This window comes from Rhipicephalus sanguineus, chromosome 5 (assembly GCF_013339695.2).
Source record: "Rhipicephalus sanguineus isolate Rsan-2018 chromosome 5, BIME_Rsan_1.4, whole genome shotgun sequence".
NCBI classification, from domain to species: Eukaryota; Metazoa; Arthropoda; class Arachnida; order Ixodida; family Ixodidae; genus Rhipicephalus; species Rhipicephalus sanguineus.
The window spans coordinates 80,621,256-80,641,209 of record NC_051180.1 but is presented as its reverse complement, the minus strand read 5'-3'; the positions used below and the strand labels follow the sequence as shown (position 1 = coordinate 80,641,209).

The 19,954-nt window shown below is 44.2% G+C and overlaps 2 protein-coding genes across 5 annotated transcripts in view; one reads left to right on the top strand and one right to left on the bottom strand.

Annotated features, from left to right (window-relative positions):
• The window catches only part of LOC119393838 (semaphorin-5A), a 192,835-nt gene extending 184,205 nt beyond the window's left edge, over positions 1-8,630 (top strand). For 3 of the 4 annotated variants that reach the window (XM_037661018.2, XM_049416388.1, XM_049416389.1), the window contains exons 19-20: positions 1,961-2,122; positions 5,428-8,630. In XM_037661018.2, coding sequence (XP_037516946.1) covers positions 1,961-2,122; positions 5,428-5,771 — 506 coding nt within the window. In that variant the 3' untranslated portion in view covers positions 5,772-8,630. Of the gene's footprint in view, positions 1-2; positions 236-1,960; positions 2,123-5,427 lie in introns of those variants that run through there. The other variant, XM_049416390.1, reaches the window with a different exon arrangement.
• Positions 8,631-14,659: 6,029 nt separating this feature from the next.
• Positions 14,660-18,584, bottom strand: LOC119393840 (CDGSH iron-sulfur domain-containing protein 3, mitochondrial). Its single transcript, XM_037661019.2, has 4 exons — positions 18,393-18,584; positions 17,593-17,727; positions 16,110-16,254; positions 14,660-14,812 (listed from the first exon to the last, which is right to left on the bottom strand). The coding sequence occupies exons 1-4, from the start codon at positions 18,447-18,449 to the stop codon at positions 14,769-14,771; spliced, it is 381 nt and encodes a 126-aa protein (XP_037516947.1). The 5' UTR covers positions 18,450-18,584; the 3' UTR covers positions 14,660-14,768.
• Between the last annotated feature and the right edge of the window lie 1,370 nt (positions 18,585-19,954).

Genomic DNA, 19,954 nt, shown 5'->3' with positions numbered 1-19,954 from the left:
AGGCCACTGGTCCTGTTGGTCGGAGTATAGCGCGTGCTCCGTGACGTGTGGAGGTGGCGGCACCAAAACACGCACACGCACATGCCTAAGAGAACCCGGCTCGGGCACCGAGTCGGGAGCCTGCCAGGGCGATGCCACTGAGGTGGTGCCTTGCAACGCCACGTTGCCCTGCCCTTCTTCGAGTGAGTACTGGGGGGAAGAAGGAGTTACTCATGCATGAAGCTGTTTTATCCCCCCATGGTCTGAAACGTACCGCTGATTTGGGACAACGACAAAACCAGAGATCACAGACAAAAGCCTCCTCTTTCACGTGCTGTGATTCTGCAATGCTAAATACATTGACGAGGACCAATGTGCTATACAGCCATTCAAGCTATACAGACACAAGAGTGGGTGCACGTATGTGACCAGGCAAGTTGGTACTGTTCCCTCATGCTAATCAGCACAAATCTAGACAAAGGACTGAGGAAAAATGAAAAGAGGAATCAACGAAAAGCACTGGCTTTCAATTAAGCTTTACTTTTCAAGAGAACACATACGCATGTGTAAAGGTAAGCACACGCATAATTTCACAACCCACACCTAACAAAATGACCTGTAACAAACGCAAGACAACAAAGTGTCGTTATATTGTGGGCGTATCTATTCCTGCACAACCCATTTTTTAATCTCAGTCCTTTGTCTAGTTTCATGCCACTTGGCAAGATGCTACAAGACATTCGTTTAACGTGGTTTGGCTTTGAGCATCTATTGACCAGCAAATGCCCCTCTGATCCTCGTATCCAAAGACTGTGCCTCAAGCTCATGCACTACCAGTTCACCATGTAGTATGTTCCGAGAAAACTCTACTAGCAACTGCCGATCACATGCTGCCACTCACACTCAGGCACACACCTGCCATGGCAGCTTGGTAGCTAGGGCATTGCACTGCAAAGCACAAGGACCTGGGTTCGATTCCCGGCCACAACAGCTGCATTTGAATGATGGCGAAAACAAAAACACCAACTTACTTAAATCAAAGAGCAAAATAAGGAATCCTCAGGTGGCCAAAAATAATCTGGAGCCCTCCACTATGGCGTTCCTCATAATCGTACTGTGATTCTGGCACATAGAGCCCCAGGATTTAATTTAAATTAGAATGTGAACCCTGCTGCTGTAGTTCTTCCATTTGGTCAGACAGCTGCCATGCAGCCACTGTGGTGAGACAATCTGCAGCATATGAAACAGACTAAAAACCAGAGTGTCTCTTCAGTTCTGTCTTTGTCCCATGTTGCACTGTCATATTTGAAGCCCTGTAAATGTAGAATTAGAAGCCGAACCTTTGCATTACCAGCTTACATCTCCATGAGCTACAAAATACAACCCTCCTGTTGTTGGTGAAAATTTCATCACTCATTTACTTTTGTGCAAGTGGACTGCAGACTCCACAGAAAAACTGGAATACTATTGGATGTTTTGGGAAGACATGGTGGGCTGGCAAGCCCTGAAGTTAATGGCTCTTTTCATTCATGCACCACCACTGAAAGAGCATATTTGAATAAATGGTGGAAAAGGCATGCATAGTCTGTTGAATAACAGAGAGCTGAGCATTAAGCTATTTTGCATACACCGTCTTCATGTTTGTTTATGTGCAAAAGTATTTTTCTGGTGATCACACCGAAAGCACAAACGATAAAAAAAAATTGAAGCAATGGAGGTGCATCTTCTCGTGTGGACACTAATGAAAAGGCTAGCTATGTTGTCAAAAACTACCTTGTTGCTGACACTTCTCCCAAAGATTTCTTGTGCGCCAAAGTTCACTTTGGGACAAATGGACTAGTGACAACTCAGTAATTTAGGTAAGGGAGTCGCAGGTTGTTCCCCATGTGGTTCGGATGATTAGAAACAAGTTTGCACCATGCTGTGTACAAGAGAAATAGCCAAGATTATAGCCAGAAATGGTTTCTTTGTTTCTCTGCAGAACTTGAGGAAGAGGAATGGACCGAATGGTCAGTGTGGTCTCTGTGCGACCACAACAACGAGCAGCATCGCCGTCGAACGTGCATGATTCTTGACCCCAACCCAACACAGTGCAGGGGATCGACTCGTGAAAGCCGCATGTGCATCGCTGGCCAAGAGACAGGTGAGCTTGCTTACCTTGGTAAGCTCCAAAGTGTATCCTAGAGCTAGGAGAATGCAGCAGTTGTCTGTGAAGACCTTCTATATCACATATTTTCAAACTTCACTCAGTGCTTGGAAGTACACACATTAGAGTTGAAGGGAACATAGGTAGCATAGTTGACCCATAGTGAGAGTAGTGACTAGCTGCTACCTGTGTACAGATCTGTTAATGGCTGCATGTCATCTTGTGATTAGCAGTATCGTCTGATGCATCTGCTGACAGCAACCAGAAACTAAAGTCATGAGTTTGATAGGTGTGGCCCCAAGGACGTGCCCAGTTTTGTTAGCACATGTTTGTGCATCATGGTCAGGATTGGCGTTATTGGCAGATGGTGCAGGAGGCATATGCGCAGCCAGAGGGGGCGCTGAGAAAGTTCAAACCCCCACCACAGAGTAACAAAATCCTGGCTACACCTTTGGCCGAAGGTGCAGACAGCTATGCAAGCAGTAGCAACAGATCTAAGGTCTGCATACCTTCTCACAAAAGTGTTCAATAAGGCAGCAAGTCAGGCGATAAAATTATAAAGTTATTTGCAACATGAGCAGTCAGTAGGGCTCGTATTCAAGTACAGAAAACAGGTCATGCATTTGCAGCACACTTGAGTAAATTTGTGCTTGAGCTTTTTCGGAGTTGCCACATTATGAGGACTTTTCCTAGCATATGTTACTGTTGCCCAAAAATAATTCACAATTGGTGATATGTACATAAATTACAGAGTGTGTGCTGCTGTGTGATTCTGCACGTTTGCATGCATGAGCACCTCGGTGACATGCTGTAACCAACGAGTACGTAACGACAATGCGAACAATGTCAGTTGCCCCTTCAGCAGTAAAAAAATCTCCTGCACAATTCCACTGGTTACAGTAGATTTGATTGCCCCTAATGTTGGTTAAATCTCGAGTTCAGCTCACGTAATCAGTAATAACTTGAGGCTCAGCATAATGAACACATGTACAGTGAAAGCTCGTTAATTCACACCTCATTAATTCGAAATTTTGGATAATTCGAAATGGTCGCCGCAGTCCAGTCCGCAGTGCATAGGAGACCATGTGTAAAACGATTCGTTAATTCGAACAGAAACTGCCGCCTCTACGGATAATTCGAAGCGCGCGCCGCCGAGCGTCATCATCGTCAAACACTAGTGGAAGCTTTTACGGCCGAACGATAGGTGGCACGACCGGTTTTTTCGAGCTTCAAGTGGCCTCCGAGCAAAGGGCGAGCAAAGTATGGCCTCCGAAATCCAGGGAGCAATTTTTTTTTTCCGTAGCCCTCCCGCTATCTCAGCGCCTGGCGGCGGAGTAGTCCTAGCAGTCCTAGGCTGCACCCGGCAGCGTCACTTTGTTCCTCGAGCGCGTTGTTCGTTCACGCCGTCAAGCCGTCTTATTCCGCATCGAAGTTGCAAGATGCCGCGGGGAAACTACTGCGCGAAGACTGTCAAGGAGAAGGTGGAGATTTTGCGAGAGGTTGACCAAGGGAACTCGAGCAAATACGAAATTGCGAGGAAGCGCGGCATACCTCTGAGCACGTTGTCAACCTACATACGCAACAGGATGGCATTGAAAACACCTATGAAGCCGAGGATTTTGGCGCCAGTCGAAAAAGGCTAAGGACAGCGAAGTTCCCGGAAGTGGAGTCAGCTTTGATTATCTGGGTTAAAGAAATGAGAGCCCAGAGTATCGCATTGAGCGGCCCTATCATCATGGCCAAGGCAGCCGATTTCACCCTGCGCTTGGACATTGAAGACTTTGTCGCCTCCGAGGGATGGTTTCATCGTTTCAGGGAGCGGCACAATCTCGTATTCCGCACGTTATCCGGCGAGGCAAAGGAAGTGGACGCCGAAACATGCGCTACTTGGAGATGCAACACCCTGCAGCAGTACTTGGAGAGCTACTCACCACAGGATGTGTTTAACGCTGACGAGACAGCGTTATTTTTCAAGTTGCAGCCAGACAAGACGATCACCTACAAGGGAGACAGCTGTGCCGGCGGCAAGCGCAGCAAAGAGCGTGTCACTGTTCTGGTCGCTGCAAATATGACCGGTACGGAAAAGGTCCCCCTTTTTGTGATTGGCAAAGCACTCAAGCCACGGTGCTTCAAAAACATTCGGTCACTGCCGACGGAGTACGCCGCAAACAAGAAAGCCTGGATGACAGGTGACCTATTCAGGAAGTGGCTACTGAAATTCGACAGGCGAATGGAACTGGGCGGCAGACGCGTTCTTCTTGTCGTCGACAACTGTTCGGCGCACAAAGTCGACGTTGAGCTGAGAGCAACAAAGTTAGTGTTCCTTCCAGCAAATACGACTGCGGCCCTACAGCCAATGGACCAGGGTGTGATAAGGAACATCAAGTGCTTTTATAGGCGTCACATGCTGGAGAGAATGATTTTGTGCGCGGGCGACAGGAAGGACTTCGGCATTACGCTGCTCACTGCCATGCACATGTTGGTGCGCGCATGGGAACAGGTGACCGCGACCACAATCGCAAACTGTTTCCGCCACAGTGGATTTGCAGCTGGAAGTGCGCAGGATAGTTGTGACGTCGACGTGGACGGGGCTGAGGAGCTCATGCCAGTGGCATTGCGCGACACTCTTCGGGGCGTACGTTTTGCCGATTATGTTGAAGTTGACACCGGTGCATCGGTGTGTGGTGCCCTGACTGATGAGGACATCGCTCAAGTAGCCGGTGCGCAGCCTGTTGCTGAAGAGCCAGAAGGTGAGGAAGACGAAGATGACGAAGCGCCTGTGCGCCCGTCAGCTTCTGCGGTGATGGAGGCACTTAATGTGGCGCGTCTCTTCTTCAGCTTTGAAGAGGGTGAAGAGGATTCCCTGCGCCGCGTCCGCGCGCTGGAACAGAGAGCCGCAGCTGTGGCATTCAGAGAAAAGAAGCAGATGGTCATCACCGACTTTTTTGGCCAATAAATATTTTTCGTGCCCCCACCCCCGAAATCCACCCATTTTTGCTCACTTTCATTATTTCGAATTTTGTTTAATTCGAAATTGCTCAGCATTCCCGTGGAATTCAAATTAACTAGCTTTTACTGTATAACTTTGGATATGAGAAAGGAAATCCAAGATTTGTTTGTTTTTCTTCTAACTATAGAGGCATGTATGCCTATAATGAATATATGAAATAACAAAGGTATGTGCATTTCAGATGCAGCTTTGCTTAGCTGCGCTTAGCATATGCTTCTTATCCTTCAATACAGTTAATAGAATAATAAGTGAAAGCGTGCATGTAACGGACATGGTTGTTTATGTGTTGCAGTCTCAGTACTACCTAGTCTGGAGGACCAACGTGACAATGGAGACAGTGGCATCCGAACAGAGCACCTTGTGGGAGCCTGCATCACCTGCCTCGTTCTGGGTGCACTGGTGGGTGCACTGGCCATGTACCGCTACTTGAAGCGACACCATAGTCGTGACCCCCTGGCACCGAAACACCTGGGGACACCACTGGTGCAGGCCGAGGGCAACACCTACGTGCCTCACTCCCAATACAAGAACAACTTCTCCACCCTCACCACGTCACCCGGAGGAAAGTTTCAAAAAGAGGCTACTATTAAGCGGAACGGCTTCAGGGCACAGATACACTCGGACCACAATTTCTGAGGTTATCACGAAGGACAAGCAGTCGAAGAGAAATTTCTGCTGCAACTTGCTAGGACACCGTGCTGTGGACAGATCCATAGTGGACAGGATTACAGCTTGTCGACTGCTATGCGAAGATCTGTTTGGGCTCGCCTTTTGAGTGCAACAGTAAGGGTTCGTGATGCACAAGCTCGGTGACTTTCCAGCAATTCTTCTGTCGGTCCCAAAGACTTGTAAAGAGAATGATGCAGTGTGACAGTGTTAAAGTTGTGATCTACGCCAAGTGCCACATCACATCTTATGCTGAGCAAAATATAGCCGGAAGGGGACCAGCAACAGCTGTGTTTATAGCATACGTACCTTAAAGTGGTGCAATTCCAAAGCCCTCGACATAAAGCTTTCCCAAGGCCTTTTTTGTGCAGCCTGTTGCTAGTACAAACCTCCACAAAGTTCCGAGGAAAGACTGCAGCAAGACTACAAAAGTACATCTGCAATGAAGTGCCTTTATATGGCATTTTGCTCGCCATAATTATTGCCATGCAGAGGAGTCAAATAACTCTTCGATAAGGAAGAAACTGAAGCCTATGACTCAAGCAGAACTTTCAGCTACAGACAATCTGAATTGCGTCCTGCCACCGTCAGTGTTCATGGATGCTGTAACAGCCAGCTGTAAGATTGCAAAGTAATCACCCAGTGAAATAAGGCCAGCACCACACCGCATTAAAAGCAGCAAATTAAAGAGCGCAGGTGTGGTCAAGCTTCATCTAAGCACTTGGTGTGCCCCTCTAGCTACTGATCTGTTCACCAAACGAGTGGCACAGTGTTGTACAACACAGTTCCTGAGAAGCAGACAGCTGTGAATTGCAAAGCACTACGGCCTAATCCTAACAGTGTATCGCGAAGCACTGCTCGCGGGGTGAGCGTGAAAGACTTGCAGAAACACTGCCCTATTTCCTTCAGCAAGTAAATTGCAGGGTGCAACGCTGCAGCAGCCACAGCGGATCATAACACACAAACAGTGCATTGAGAACAATATGCACAACTATTGCTCCTCACATTCAAGGTGCACGCAGTCAATCTAGGCTGTGTGAACCAAGACTACAGGGATACAGGAACCTTCTCAACGAAGCGGTAAGCAACATGACCGCGCCTTGAGAACACAGGGCATAAAGCATGGTGTGCACATAACCATGTCAAGCCCGCAAGCATCGTGCACCAGTGCTGTTCGTGTTCCAACTGTGGAGTGTGTGACAGACATGCCAGTGACACTGCTTCACAGGCTTGTACGAGTGGTGTGTATTTAGCAGGGCCTTGGAACTTACCGTATTGGTTCGATATCAATGTCTTCAGTTCACATCCGCATTTCTGTTTGTGTTCACAAGACACATGTGCACCGACTTGTGAGAAAGTGGTGAACGGTGAGAAACAGTGTTTGTGACTGCTCCATAGAGTGTGTTTGAACTTGAACTGCAGTGGACAGTGCATTGAACATCATGTGCCTTGCCGTCAACAGATTTTGTTCATGTCTCTAGGATGGGAAAGTACTATATATGAAAACAAGACTAAATACCCTAACATGTCTATAATACACACTAAGTCAGCCTTTTGATGCGAAGTTTTATGCAAACCTTCAATGACAGTGTATGTGTGCTTGATATTCAGCTTTGACATGAACAGTGATTGCATACACCTTAAAGATGTTCTATGTCCCGATTTTGAGCCTTACATTGCGAGCTGTGCTCAATCAAAGAAGGTTAATTACAAATGCAAGCTACAAAAAAAAAAATCCCCTCTCCACAGACTCCTTTTTCAATCGGAGATTGAAAACAATTAGTGTGAATACTACAACACTTCATAAAAAATTTCAGAAAGCTTCAGCTCTGGCAAATTGAATCTAAAGCTTTAAATGCAAAGTGCCTAGCTGTTTACCATGGAGCCTGTTTGTTTACACTGAAGGTGAGACCAGATCCTATCAACCAATCTTTCCTTCGCTTGGGACCAAGACTGCATTTGCATTTGTAAATAGTGTACGCCTGTAGATATTATGCTTAGCTGTAAATCTCCCCTCAGATGTACAGATAGTTGGTTATGTGGCAAAGATGGAACATTAGTATACGAGAGACACACACAACAGGTTATTAGAGCTCATGTTTGCAACAGATGTGCCAAAACATTTTCTTTTACAGCTTCTACATTTCGGTGTTCTACAGTAGACTGACAATTATGTATGCGACTACAGGGTGCATTTTGGCGTGCTATTTATGACGCAGTAAGCAAAGATGTGATCAGTTTGTCCAAAAGTGCTTTGGCTAAAACATGAAAGAGCATTCTTGCAGAAGGATTTGATGCCCATAAGAGCCACCTTTCCTCATGTACAGTGCTCACGGAAAGGAAACGTGCCAATTTAGGGCTAAATAATGCCCATACCTTCATTTCCATTATCTTCAGCTCTTGTTACATCGATGTTATCGGCTTGTACACTCACATCAGAGCAAACATGGCCGTTCGTGGGCAAATTCATAGCGACATGGCGTGATTATGAGTAATTACTCATACCGTTCGTTGTTGTGTTTTATTCCGTGAACACAGTACATGCATTGTGGCACATTAATCATGCAACTTGTGAAGAATGTTAGGGAAACAATACAGCTTATACAAATTTATGACGATCATCTCTCATTAATAGATTCGTTTCTGTAGAATGTCTGCAAAAGAAGTCATTTGCTGCATGAGCTTGCCAGGAAAAGAAAGGTGAATACAATCCTGCATGCATTTGTCTTGGCATCACATGTAACCAAGATATTCGTGTCTCACAGTGCCTGTCAGTTTTATGCCTCTGAAGATGCTTTATTTTTTTATGGATGTGTCGTACTAAAGACAGAACAATGTACTAATGCTTTGGTGTTTTTCTTTCACAAACACTGCACCTTTTCGCATTTGTAGAAAAAAAGAATTGTCATGTACACAGTGGCGTAAATCATGGGGGGGAGGGGTCAGGGGGGTCCTGACTCCCTTGTATTCAGGCTGGGGGGACACCCCTTGCAAGTGTCCCCCCTTGAGATTTCCCTTTCAAACGGCATATTTGATATGCCTGACAGTTAAGCATGCCGCACTCTCCTTAAAATCAACTCTGAAGTCTGAAGTCCTTCCAATAAGTAGAAATGAAGAACAAGAGTGAAAGCCATCTTTGTTTTGAAAGGCACTGTAGAGGTCGTGCTTTCTGAAATGCTACGGGTGGCTTCTGACGTGCCCCAGAGGTTTATTATTTGGGCCTTTGAAGCGCAAAGTAAAGAATCCCCAATCATCTACCATCATTTATTCATGTCAACGATTTATGGAAGACATTGACAATGAAGTATGAATGCGGTTGCTCGAGTATAATTGTGTGAGTAAAAAAGAAACACTGGTGAATACAAACATGCTTTACAAGAAAGATTCCAGGGGTAAATCTTGGAAGGCTAGCAGTATATACGATTAGAGATGAAGTTAAAGAAAAGTGTTCCTTTAAGCATTATAACAAAAAAAAGAAGGTGCCAGCATTTTCATTTCACAGTTTAACCCAAATGACATATTAGCTACTGACTTTGCCAACTATTGGCTGCCCAGGCCCGGGCTCTTTTTTATTTTTTTAATTTATTGAAAACATGATTTTAATTTTCATATAATTAAAATAAAAGGCATACTTATGAAAAACAAAATCGCCACCATGGCATAAGGCGTGTGTCCCCCCTTCAGATTTTTCCGGATTTACGCCACCGCATGTACATGTACCATCAAGCTGCATATGACGTGTGAACGCTAGAAAACAACATTAGCAGCACAAGAATAACTTGTACTGATCAGGGAATCGAACGCAAAATCAACACCTTTCCGGAGTAGTCGCTCTACCGTTTCAGCTAACCAGGAGGCTGGCAGATTGCAGAGCAGTGCTAAATTAACCAACAACTCAATGCACCAGGACACTAAAAATTGGAAATCAATTTACCAGGTGTAGGAAATGTTGCGACAAGAAAAAACTGTCATCCACAGGTGACTCCTGGAGAGTAGCATCAAGCTAGAATATTCTCCTTATTTCAACATTACTGATTCGCCCTAATTGATCACCCCTGTGCTTATATTCTTGTCAAGAAAGAGTCCAATGAGATTTTTTTTATTATTGAAATCAGGCAGCATTAGAAGTAGCATGCGTAAGAGCTGCAATATATTGACAGATATTTCACTACAGCTACAGCCTCTTTCATGTGCATAAGTGTATGTGTATAATGTCTATGCTTTGACAATGGGGAGAACTTTAAATAAATTTCTTTCCACAATGTTTCTTTTTAAAAGCAAAACTAATTCATAATCACCACAATGAGAGCAGCAATGCATTCCCACAGCGTGTTTTAAATATTTCTAAAGCGAAGCCCTAAAACTAAAGGCAAACCATCACAGCCCTGCTAGAGGAACCGAAGAACATTGGCATAGAGTGGAAGACAGGAAGCACTCCTCACTTTCTGCAAGACTAAGATGGTCAGTTTTGCCATACAGATATTGCTCAGCGGGTACCTCTTCATTAGTTCTGGAATGAAGCTTGATTGTCTTGGGGAAATTGTATGAAAGGTCATGATATCATTATTCAGCCAGAGGTGATATTTTAGCCTGAAACAACAACCTTTTTTTTCATGGCTGATCTATTACAGGGGTCTCAAACATGCGGCTTCACACGGAATAAAGTTTTGTGACTTTGCTAAATAGTACTTGCATTATTTTTTTGCCTATTGCAATTAATAGCGCTTTGTTCGGGTAAGCAACAGAGACTGGACTGGTCTCGAGCGTATTTTTTCGGGAGGCACCCTATGCGGTCACTATGGGTTGAACAATCACCGCGGAATGAAAGCTCTGCATTTCAGAATCGGCGTCCAGATTTTAGATGCTGTGGAAATCAGTATCAATATGTTTTTTGAAACCTTACCTCAAATACCTTTCAGAAATTACCAATATATGGAATATTGGAAAGGCGCTCTTTCAAATGGCAACCTTAGGTGACATTTTGTTCAATTCAAACTCTTTCCGCCACCACACCTCCTCAACCGCCCCCACCCCCCCCATCTTCACTGTACCAGCTCTAGTCAAAATTCCGTTAATGCGGCCCGCTAGTTGAGGTGAGCTTCAGACCCCTAGTCTAGTATTTGCACTAATGGAGCAAACGAAGTCGAACTGCGAGTGAAACCTATCCAGCGTGGCTCTCTCCCTCTCTCAAAAGCAAGGCAAGGGCAAGCTCTGGCTCCCCTCTGCCGGTAAGTGTTTGTAGAAACTGCCACAACAGATCTTTTCTTTTCCCAGCCAAGCTTGTATTGCCTCGAAAGTGTCATTGGCGTTATACGTGTGACCACAAGAGAAAAGAAACGGCACGATGCTTTCTCAATCGTGGGCTTGTCGGTGATCAGCCGTTTCTGGTACGGCAATCTCATCTTTTATAAAGGCGACTTGTCACTTCACATAGCCACATTTCATTGTTGCCTGGATATGAATGCATGACCATTGTTGTTTCCTTTAGCAACTGAAGTGTTCTGCTGCTAAGCACATGGATGACAGTCCAATTCCCGGCATAGGGGAAAGAAACAGTTAGGATGGAGCACTATGCAATGTGATAGAAAGAAAGAAAGAAGGAAGAGAAAGTAGTATGCCAAGCTTCGCTTGCCCCCATTTTCCTGACAGAGCAAGGGCTCCTGAATTACTTTTTAATGATCTCTGTAAAGATCTCGTTTTGCAAATCAGCAATATCACATTTCTGTGCCTCAACACGACACAACTGAAGAGAATATGCAAGTTGGCACTGGTTCATCGTTAAAACTAAAATCACGGGGAATATAAAGGCAAGCAACACTGCACGGGACTTGTGTAACGCTCTTTAAAAGTCAAAACTTTACTTTTAATCTTCGACAAGCCAGGATACACCAGTGTTGGCCTGTGCATTTTCAGTGGCAGCTTTTAATGCTTGTGTGTACAGGAAGTGCTCTTTGGCCTCATTTTGAAAGATTTCCTGTTCTTTAAGAGGAAAAGGCAGTTGAAAAATGAATTGTGTGTTCGTTAGCACTTTTGTTACCTTTGCAACAAGCTAAGTTGTACTAGCAGCCATCCGGAGATAGCCTTGTCATATCTAAACAGCCCTATATAATGATTTATCATTGGAGTCACTAGTACACCATTATTCATATGCAATAATTCACCACATCTAGCTGACACGACAGAACTGCTCCTATGTCCACCAACAACGTGTCGCATTCCGGACAAGGTGGTTTACACTTCGATCACAGTGTATTGAAAGGTTCATGTTTTCCAATACTGACTTTGCTTTTAAGAAAGCTCGCTCTCACAGATTTTGGTGCTCTGCTTTGTGCCTTTTGCCAGCAGTGCATGCGGAGGCACTGGCAGGTCGGATATGTGTGTCATCAGCTTCCCATAAGAGCCAAGCGCATCCAAGAAGGCTTTCAGCTTGGCTCCGAACACTGCTGCCGTATTATCATCTTGCTGTTGCTGGTCCCATTTGTTTATGCAGAGTCCTAGAAAAGTTTCCTTTTTGCCAAAATCTTAAACATTCCTTAGTTTAGCTGAGGGCCCACGCTCTCTTTGCTGCAGCTGCATCTGTGCCAGACGTCCCCTAGCTTTCTCACCACAATGATGTTGTCCACGTAGACTCGTACCCCATGAATACTGCTAAGCACCAGCTTCATTCATCGCTGCATCAAGAGAATGCCCAAAAAAATGCCCCACACTGAGAAAACGCCGAAAGCTCAGCGATTAGGCAACCACGCTCTTAAGGGGGCACACTGGTCTTACAGATGAAAAATCATGGGAAAAAATGAGTTTTCTGAATATAGTATTTTCGTAACATACAGGCATTGTCGCAAGTGCTGACCAAGTTTCTTACATCTTGGATTGATATTTCAGCCCCAACAACAATTTATATTACCAAAACAAGCTATATTTCGATTGAGAAAAAGCACAAAAATTGGGCTTTTATATCGATATGCTGCTTCTGAATGACGTGTGCTGCAGCAGTAGGCATGCTGGTTATGTCCCAGGTGGAGACTAATCATCTAACAAAAATATTTTAGTATCTTCTATTACATGTGGTTCAATATGAGCTTTATCTGTTTTCTTGAATTTTCCCAAGAGAAGCTTTTACTCACTCTGCTTGTTTGGTGCAACAATTGCTCAAGCTCTAGAATAGCTGCAGCTGTAACGTTTTTTGCTGTATGAAGCTAAATGCATAAAGCTTGAAATGCTGCAAGCAAATTCCTTCTTTTCTTCTCCTATAATTTTTAAGCTGCCTGTGTTCTTGATCGTTAGTAGCTATACTGTAAATGCTAAATTTCAATGGGCTGCTAAACTGTTAATTGTTGTTGGATTTGAAAACTGCTTGCAGCAGTTTGATTCTTATTTGTTCTGCTTTTCACTCGTGCATTAAACATAACTTTCTGCCCAGTTTATTATTATCTATTGTCTCACCAAATAATAGTAATTAATATTTAATTATCCCAATAATTATTTCAGTCAAATAACAAATTTCTGCACTTTTGAAATCAGCACGAAGAAATACATATATATCTGTGCTTTTTAATTTAATCTGGTCAGAGAATGACCAAGATAGCGCCAGGTACCATGTCCCCCCCTTAAAGGAGTTGTGAACCACTTTTTCAAGGAATCATCGAATGACCTCAGTATCAGAGCTTATTGCCTCATGAATCGATTGCGACAAAATTGTCTCAAATCCATCAAGAACAGGCGGAGTTCCAGGGGTTTGAAGCTAAGCAGGGACGTATGGCACAGGGGAAGGAAGTTACGTCAGTGTGCATCAGGATTTTGAGCACGCGTGATCCAACGCAATCGCTCTCTCCCATTGCGATTCCTGTATGCAAGCATGGCTCACTGTGTAATGTTACCAGACTATGGAGCACTTCGCTAGCACGTGGAGGCACCCCGTGGCAAGAAGCATATTTCATCCAAACGCCACTCTTAATTTATGTTGGCTATTGGCCAACAGCATGCCATTTGCTGTTCGACGTCAAACAGCAGACACCAGCAGCTGTGAATAGAGTGAGCACAGGCCTCTGTATGAAAAAAAGGGCACCTTAGAAAATGGCAACTTTGTTCTCTGCTCGTAAACTCTCTTTGTCACACATGACTGTAAGATTTGGCCGAGATGTTCATAGCAGTGTCTGTTATCCACAGGATGTGTTTTCTCACCAAGCCTGAGGGGCTGTTCATAACCCCTTTAAAGTACTGATCACCTCATGAATCGATTGCAACAAAAATTTCTCAAATCCATTAAGAACAAGTGGAGTTCCAGGGGTTACTTTTATTCCTCGGCCAGCCGCAGCCAGTAACGTACATCCTAGGAACTCACCACGCAGAAAAGTTCTGGGTCGCTTATATTCGCAAAAATATTGTCTGCTCTCAGCAGGAGGTATTCTGTTAGACTGCAGCATTCACCGTGAAGTGAAAATCACTGCATAAGCACAGATGCCATTGGTGATAACACACCTCTGGCCACAAGCCAGCCAGTCCATTTCACTCATATCCAATGGATTCAGGGTGTGAGAAATGAGCAGTGCAGAAGCCTTGCCTGTTTGCATGGCATGTTTTCTTGTTGACCGCAAGACTGCGATGATTGCCTGCTATGGTGCCTTTGATCCTTTGCTTGAACACTTATGTGCCACGTCGTGTTATCGTTCGCATGGCTGTCTGTGTTATTGAGTGCCATAACGAAGTGATTGTGAGACTGTCTTGTTGAATCATGAATTAAAGCGGTCCTTGTTTCCAGCATTGCTGGCTCTTTTCCATGCAGTGTGTGGCTCACGGAACCCCCTAAGTGAAGGCAGAGGCCTTCAGCATTTACGAGTGCGGTGCAAGGGCCCCCAAGAGAATTAATGTGAAAAGCCTTTATTGAAGCTTTTTTTACAAAAGCTGCCTATAGGCACTACGAATATCTTCTTTTACGTGGACAGCATAAGTTGAGGCACTATTGGTGAACTACAGTTTAATCTTCAAGGCCGCACGAACAGGCTCTGGAATAACTGCAATGTAAACACATATGCTTAGTTGAAAACAAAGCACTTCCACCAGAATTAAAGGCTGTGGTAACTTATAAGGTCCACTGATCACTCCTCAAGCAGTAACGGGAAACTCTCTCACTACTAAATGAGTGGTACTAAATGTCTAATGGAGTGAAAAGAATAAACTTGGCCTAAACAAATGACCTAAACATGCAATATGTAAGCACAAACTGTAGCACCGATGCCATCACTGGACCTTTTTTTTTTTCATAATAGTAAAGCTCATTTTCCCACATAACGGTTTGCCAAGCTTAGCAGTGAACTTTTAAGTATGCTTAATCTGTACATGTGTGCACCGTGGGGCGTAGCCAGGACTTTACTTAGGGCGGGGTCCAATCAATCTACTATGTGTGCATGTTTGTTTGTATGAGCACGTGTACATATGTGCATATAAACAATTTTTTTTGGCAGAGGTGTAGGGGGTAACTCCCGAAATCCTGCCCACTCTGTGGTTTCTGTGATGGATAATTATGCCATGTACAACAGTGAAGTGCTAAGATGAGGTCCTACAAAACTTTTTATTCAGGCAATATTCATTTTTTTTATATATACATACCATTAGCAAGGCAAAGCACACTAGCAACATTGGAAAGAGTGCTCTTTTAAAGCCATAAAAAGCACGAAGATTAGCATGCTGCAAAGATGCATTTTCTGATGGCTTGAGAGATGCAGAAAATTGTCACAGCGAAAGAATAAAGTGCAACAAATGTTCCTGCAGCTGCTAAACTTGAGATAATTAAAAGAGATACTTTTATATTAAAGACATATTCTTGTAAGACTGTCATATATGCCTAGTACCCTGCGTCATTAACTCCACACTGGCCAGTGAAAGCTGTGCATCCATCAGCCAACCAAAACAGCGATCAAGAATAAGAGCTCTACTGCTTTGCACTTTTGGACGCCCTCTGCACAAGGACAACGAAAACGAAGCTTTGCGGAAGAGTACGCGACATCAGACTTTGGCAACGTGCAGTGGGTGACCCATCTTCTATTTTCACAACACCAAGACAGCTCTCGTCACTGAACAGCTGACACGAGCCCTGGCCTTTGCTACCCTATGCTGTATAGCACCGAGTTAGTGAGACTGTCGTAACATTAAAGATGACACTCAAAACGTTCAGCAAAGCTTCAACTTGGGCTAGTTGGTACGCAGTTTGCGCACTACCTGTTCAGTTCTCTGCGTCGTGTTGTCCTTTGTGCCTTTCACTCAGTGCAACCACATTAGAATGACACTGAAAGACATCAAAATGGCACTCACAAGTTTTGACGTGCGTCAGGTCACAAAATGGCCTGTTGTTGGTTTGCTTACACCTGCAGAGGAGATACTTCTTGCTCTCCTCAACAGTAAAACGCACTGGCCCAATACCATGCTCCTTGCCTTTATGGGCCCCGTCACAGAATGGCTAGAAAGAAAGTGGCAAATGAATTGATACAAGACACTTTGCCATTTTATCTCATTACACACATGCTGCTAGGTGCAACAAGGAGCCTGTAGAGGAGTATGGGGCAAATAAATTGCATTAAGAATATGAATGTCAAATGGCTATTTACTAATTCAAAACTGCAGCTAACAACAGGATGTAGTCAGCAGTAAAGTTGTGGCCTTCCCGTGCCGGCCTTCAACAAAGAGCAACAACAGAGAAGTAAAAGAAGAACAACGGTATGTTTAGGCTTGAGACAGAGTAAACATCTCATGAATTTGCACAAAAAAGAACATAGCAATTTAGACAGGTTCACATACTCACTCACGAGTGCACAAAGTACCTCCATACTTGTTTCACAGGAATAACTAGAGCATTCATGAATGATGAAGTGCGAGTCAACGTAAGTGGGAACAGGATGAAGTGTGGCCTAACATGAGCACAAATGAAAGTCAGCGACAGTTAGGTTAAGTGGCCATGAGAACAAATGTGACTGTGACTACTGACTATGCGAGTGCAAGCAGGCACCAGTAAGTGTAAATTTAGGAGCCTACGAACACCCGAGAATGTTTTAAAAAATTCTGAGGGTTTTTGCATGTCAAAACCACGATATGATTATGATGTACGCCATAGTAAGGGACTCCAGATTGTTTGTGACCACCAGGGATTCCTTAACATGCACCTAAATCGAAGCATATAGATGTTCTTTGCGATTCGCCCCCACTGAAATGCGATTATCGTGGCCGTGAATCAAACCCACTCGAGGGCATGACTATGATTACCAAGCAGCTCGAGGACGCACAAGGATGCCATGGTGGGTATAATGCCTGCGAGTACTACTAAGTATTAGTGGACGCGAGGAGAAATTTAATTGAATACACAGGAATGCAAGAAAATGCAAAACTTGTGAAAATATTTGTGAGCGTGTGTGAATGAGTACTTACTAGTTCTGTCAACCTATAAATCTTTCGGTGCAAAAGAGGCAGAAAAATAAGTATGTAAAGAAATGACCAGGCATGGAAGAATACCACCTATGGTTGAAATCTATGAATACAGAGCAAATCAAAAAAAAAAAAAAAGAACTGGCTCCGTTCACTTGGCAAGGTTAGAAGATGGGGAAGGGGAGATGCAACTGCCACAGTTGTGCACTTAGTCAACAGAGATTTGGAATCCACTAATCAAATGAACGAATACTTAAATATTTAAATGTACCGAAAAGAACACCAAGCCGCATTTACTGCCAAGAGGTTTTGTTAACAGTTAAACATTAAGTCAGCTGACAGTAGACAAAACCACTTTGTTAACAAATGTAAATCTTACCTGCTTCTTGCTGAGACCGCAAGCACACCAGGAGTATGTTTTGCCAGCTTCAAGTTTCACGAACGCTGGGATCTTTTTCGCTATTTGACCTTTCTTAACCGGCTCCTTTGGCGCTGCAGTTGTGCTACAGCTGACCTACAAATCAAAACATACGTAAATTCACGTAAGTCTTCTTCACAAACTTAACGGATGGACATTCGCACGTAAGAACGCTTCGTAAGAACTGGCGCTGACCAACCACGACATCGATCGAGACATCAAAAACAACGGCTCGACAAGACAGTCTACGTTGTGTTTAGTCAACAGTTTAGTAGTTAATGATCATGAAATGCGTAATGAAAGTTGCCTTAGCTTTTTTTTTTTTTTATCGTCTATTAACACCGTGATCTCCGAGCGGGCAACACAACCAGCGAGAATTGCCAGAAGATGTGTTGACAACATGTCTCGATAGTAATCTTGAGATAATTGCATCCCAGAATAGATTTATGATGAGGCTTCCCAAGGTTGAAGACTATGCGTGTTGGTATAACATCACTGTAGATTGTATAGCGCAACTAATCGAAGGGACACGAGAAAGATACGCACGCGACAGACCGCTACACAACACAACAGAGCGTTAGCGCTCTGTTGTGTACCTTTCTTGCGTCCCGTCAATTAGTTGCGCTATACAATCTACAGTTCTGATGGGGGTATCGATATTACCAAAGTACTGATGCTACAAATCAAGTCCGTGAATGCAACGTTATCGTTATAAACCGCTGACCGTCCGAGCAAGGAAAACACACGACTATGTAGCTCACCGCTAGAAGCCGGACATGACTTCGCATCTTTAATGCTGCGTTTCTAACGGCAAACATGTTTTACTAGAACGTATGAACAACTAAAAGCAGGACTGCCAAGTAAAACGGTTTTATTCTCTGTGTACTACACCTCGCTTTGCATAGCTCACACGAAACTGCAAGCACAAGCCTACAAGCGCTACAAGGTCGTCAGCGAAAAGCGATGTTGATATTTATAAGTCTTTCCCGTTAACTCAGACGACTTGTTCAGGGAAATAACACTCTATCAAAGGATAACTCTGAGCCGTAAAACTTGTTTGTTTTTAAAAAGCTTGCATTGAGCGCCAAGTCTGTCCAGCCAGCGATCATCGTTTGTTGTTGTGTTTACGTAAACAAAACAAAACAAGAGCGTCATCCAAGTTCTTGATCTTACTTTATACTTTCGTTGTGTGTGTGTTCTTTTTTTTAGTAGAAGGACAAAAAATATAAAAGCTATCTTATACTTGTTTTGTACGATTGTATGAGGATTCATTTTATGTTTCGCTAAAGTAGGCAACGCCAGGGAGGAACGCATCGAAAGGCGGGAAAATAAATGTAGGAATGGCTGTGCGTTACGCCAGGGGTTTCTCACAGTAGCTGAGCAGGTCAACAAGTGATAAGAATGCATTAGATCTTGGTTAAACGCCGCCCAACTTCAAAGCACCGTTATTAAGCTCTGTATGTGTGTCAGGCACGCTTCAAGGAGTCGGAGACTTCGACTTTTTCCTTTCGACAACAGTGCAGCCATTTCACCGGTCATGAAAATACGGTGGCGCTGTCACCGGGCGTTTAGTTTCGCGCGGTAGGCAAAAGCGCAAAAGCCGCTGTCCACTGTGCCTACCGGCCTACCGCAGTTGCTGCCGTGATTTCGCTGGTGCATGCGCTGTTTGCTGTCGTGCAACGAAGAAAGAACGGTGTAACGACGAGATGCGTTGCGGTCACTTGCGCAGGAAGGCACAAAAGAGGCGGAATGAGCTTCTGTGCGCTTTCTTTTTTACGAAGACCATCGCAAGAAATTGACCGCGGAACTTGTCGGCGACGCTGGCGCTTAGGTTATGTGACAGAAATTGAGTGGTATGTGCGGCTCGTTTTATCTGACGAAAACGATTAGCTTTGTCAAAAGCGTACCATTGTATTGTCCCGCACAGCATATTTTGGCACAGGCCTTGTGTGGAGCCATTTGAAGCATGTTTACCTCAGAGCACAAATACGTAAGTGGTGTGGATAATTTTGAAAAAAAATTACACCATCTCCCGTTAAAGGAAACCATGTGTGGATGCGAAGCAGCGGGGAGATGGTTCGCTTGGGCGGGAGATGGTGTAATTTTTTTTTAGGAGCTTGCTCGCCAGGTTCTTAAGCTGGGGCGAAGTCCCGCGCTGTAAGTTGCATCCATCCATTCAAAGCGTCGTGGAACGCGAAGAGGAACGCTGCACGTGTCGTCTTCCCTCGGACACTAAAGAGAAACAATTAATCGGTTTAGATCGATAAATTGCGCTCTGAGAACTCTAATGTCTTAATTTCGCCATCATAGGTTTATTAATAGA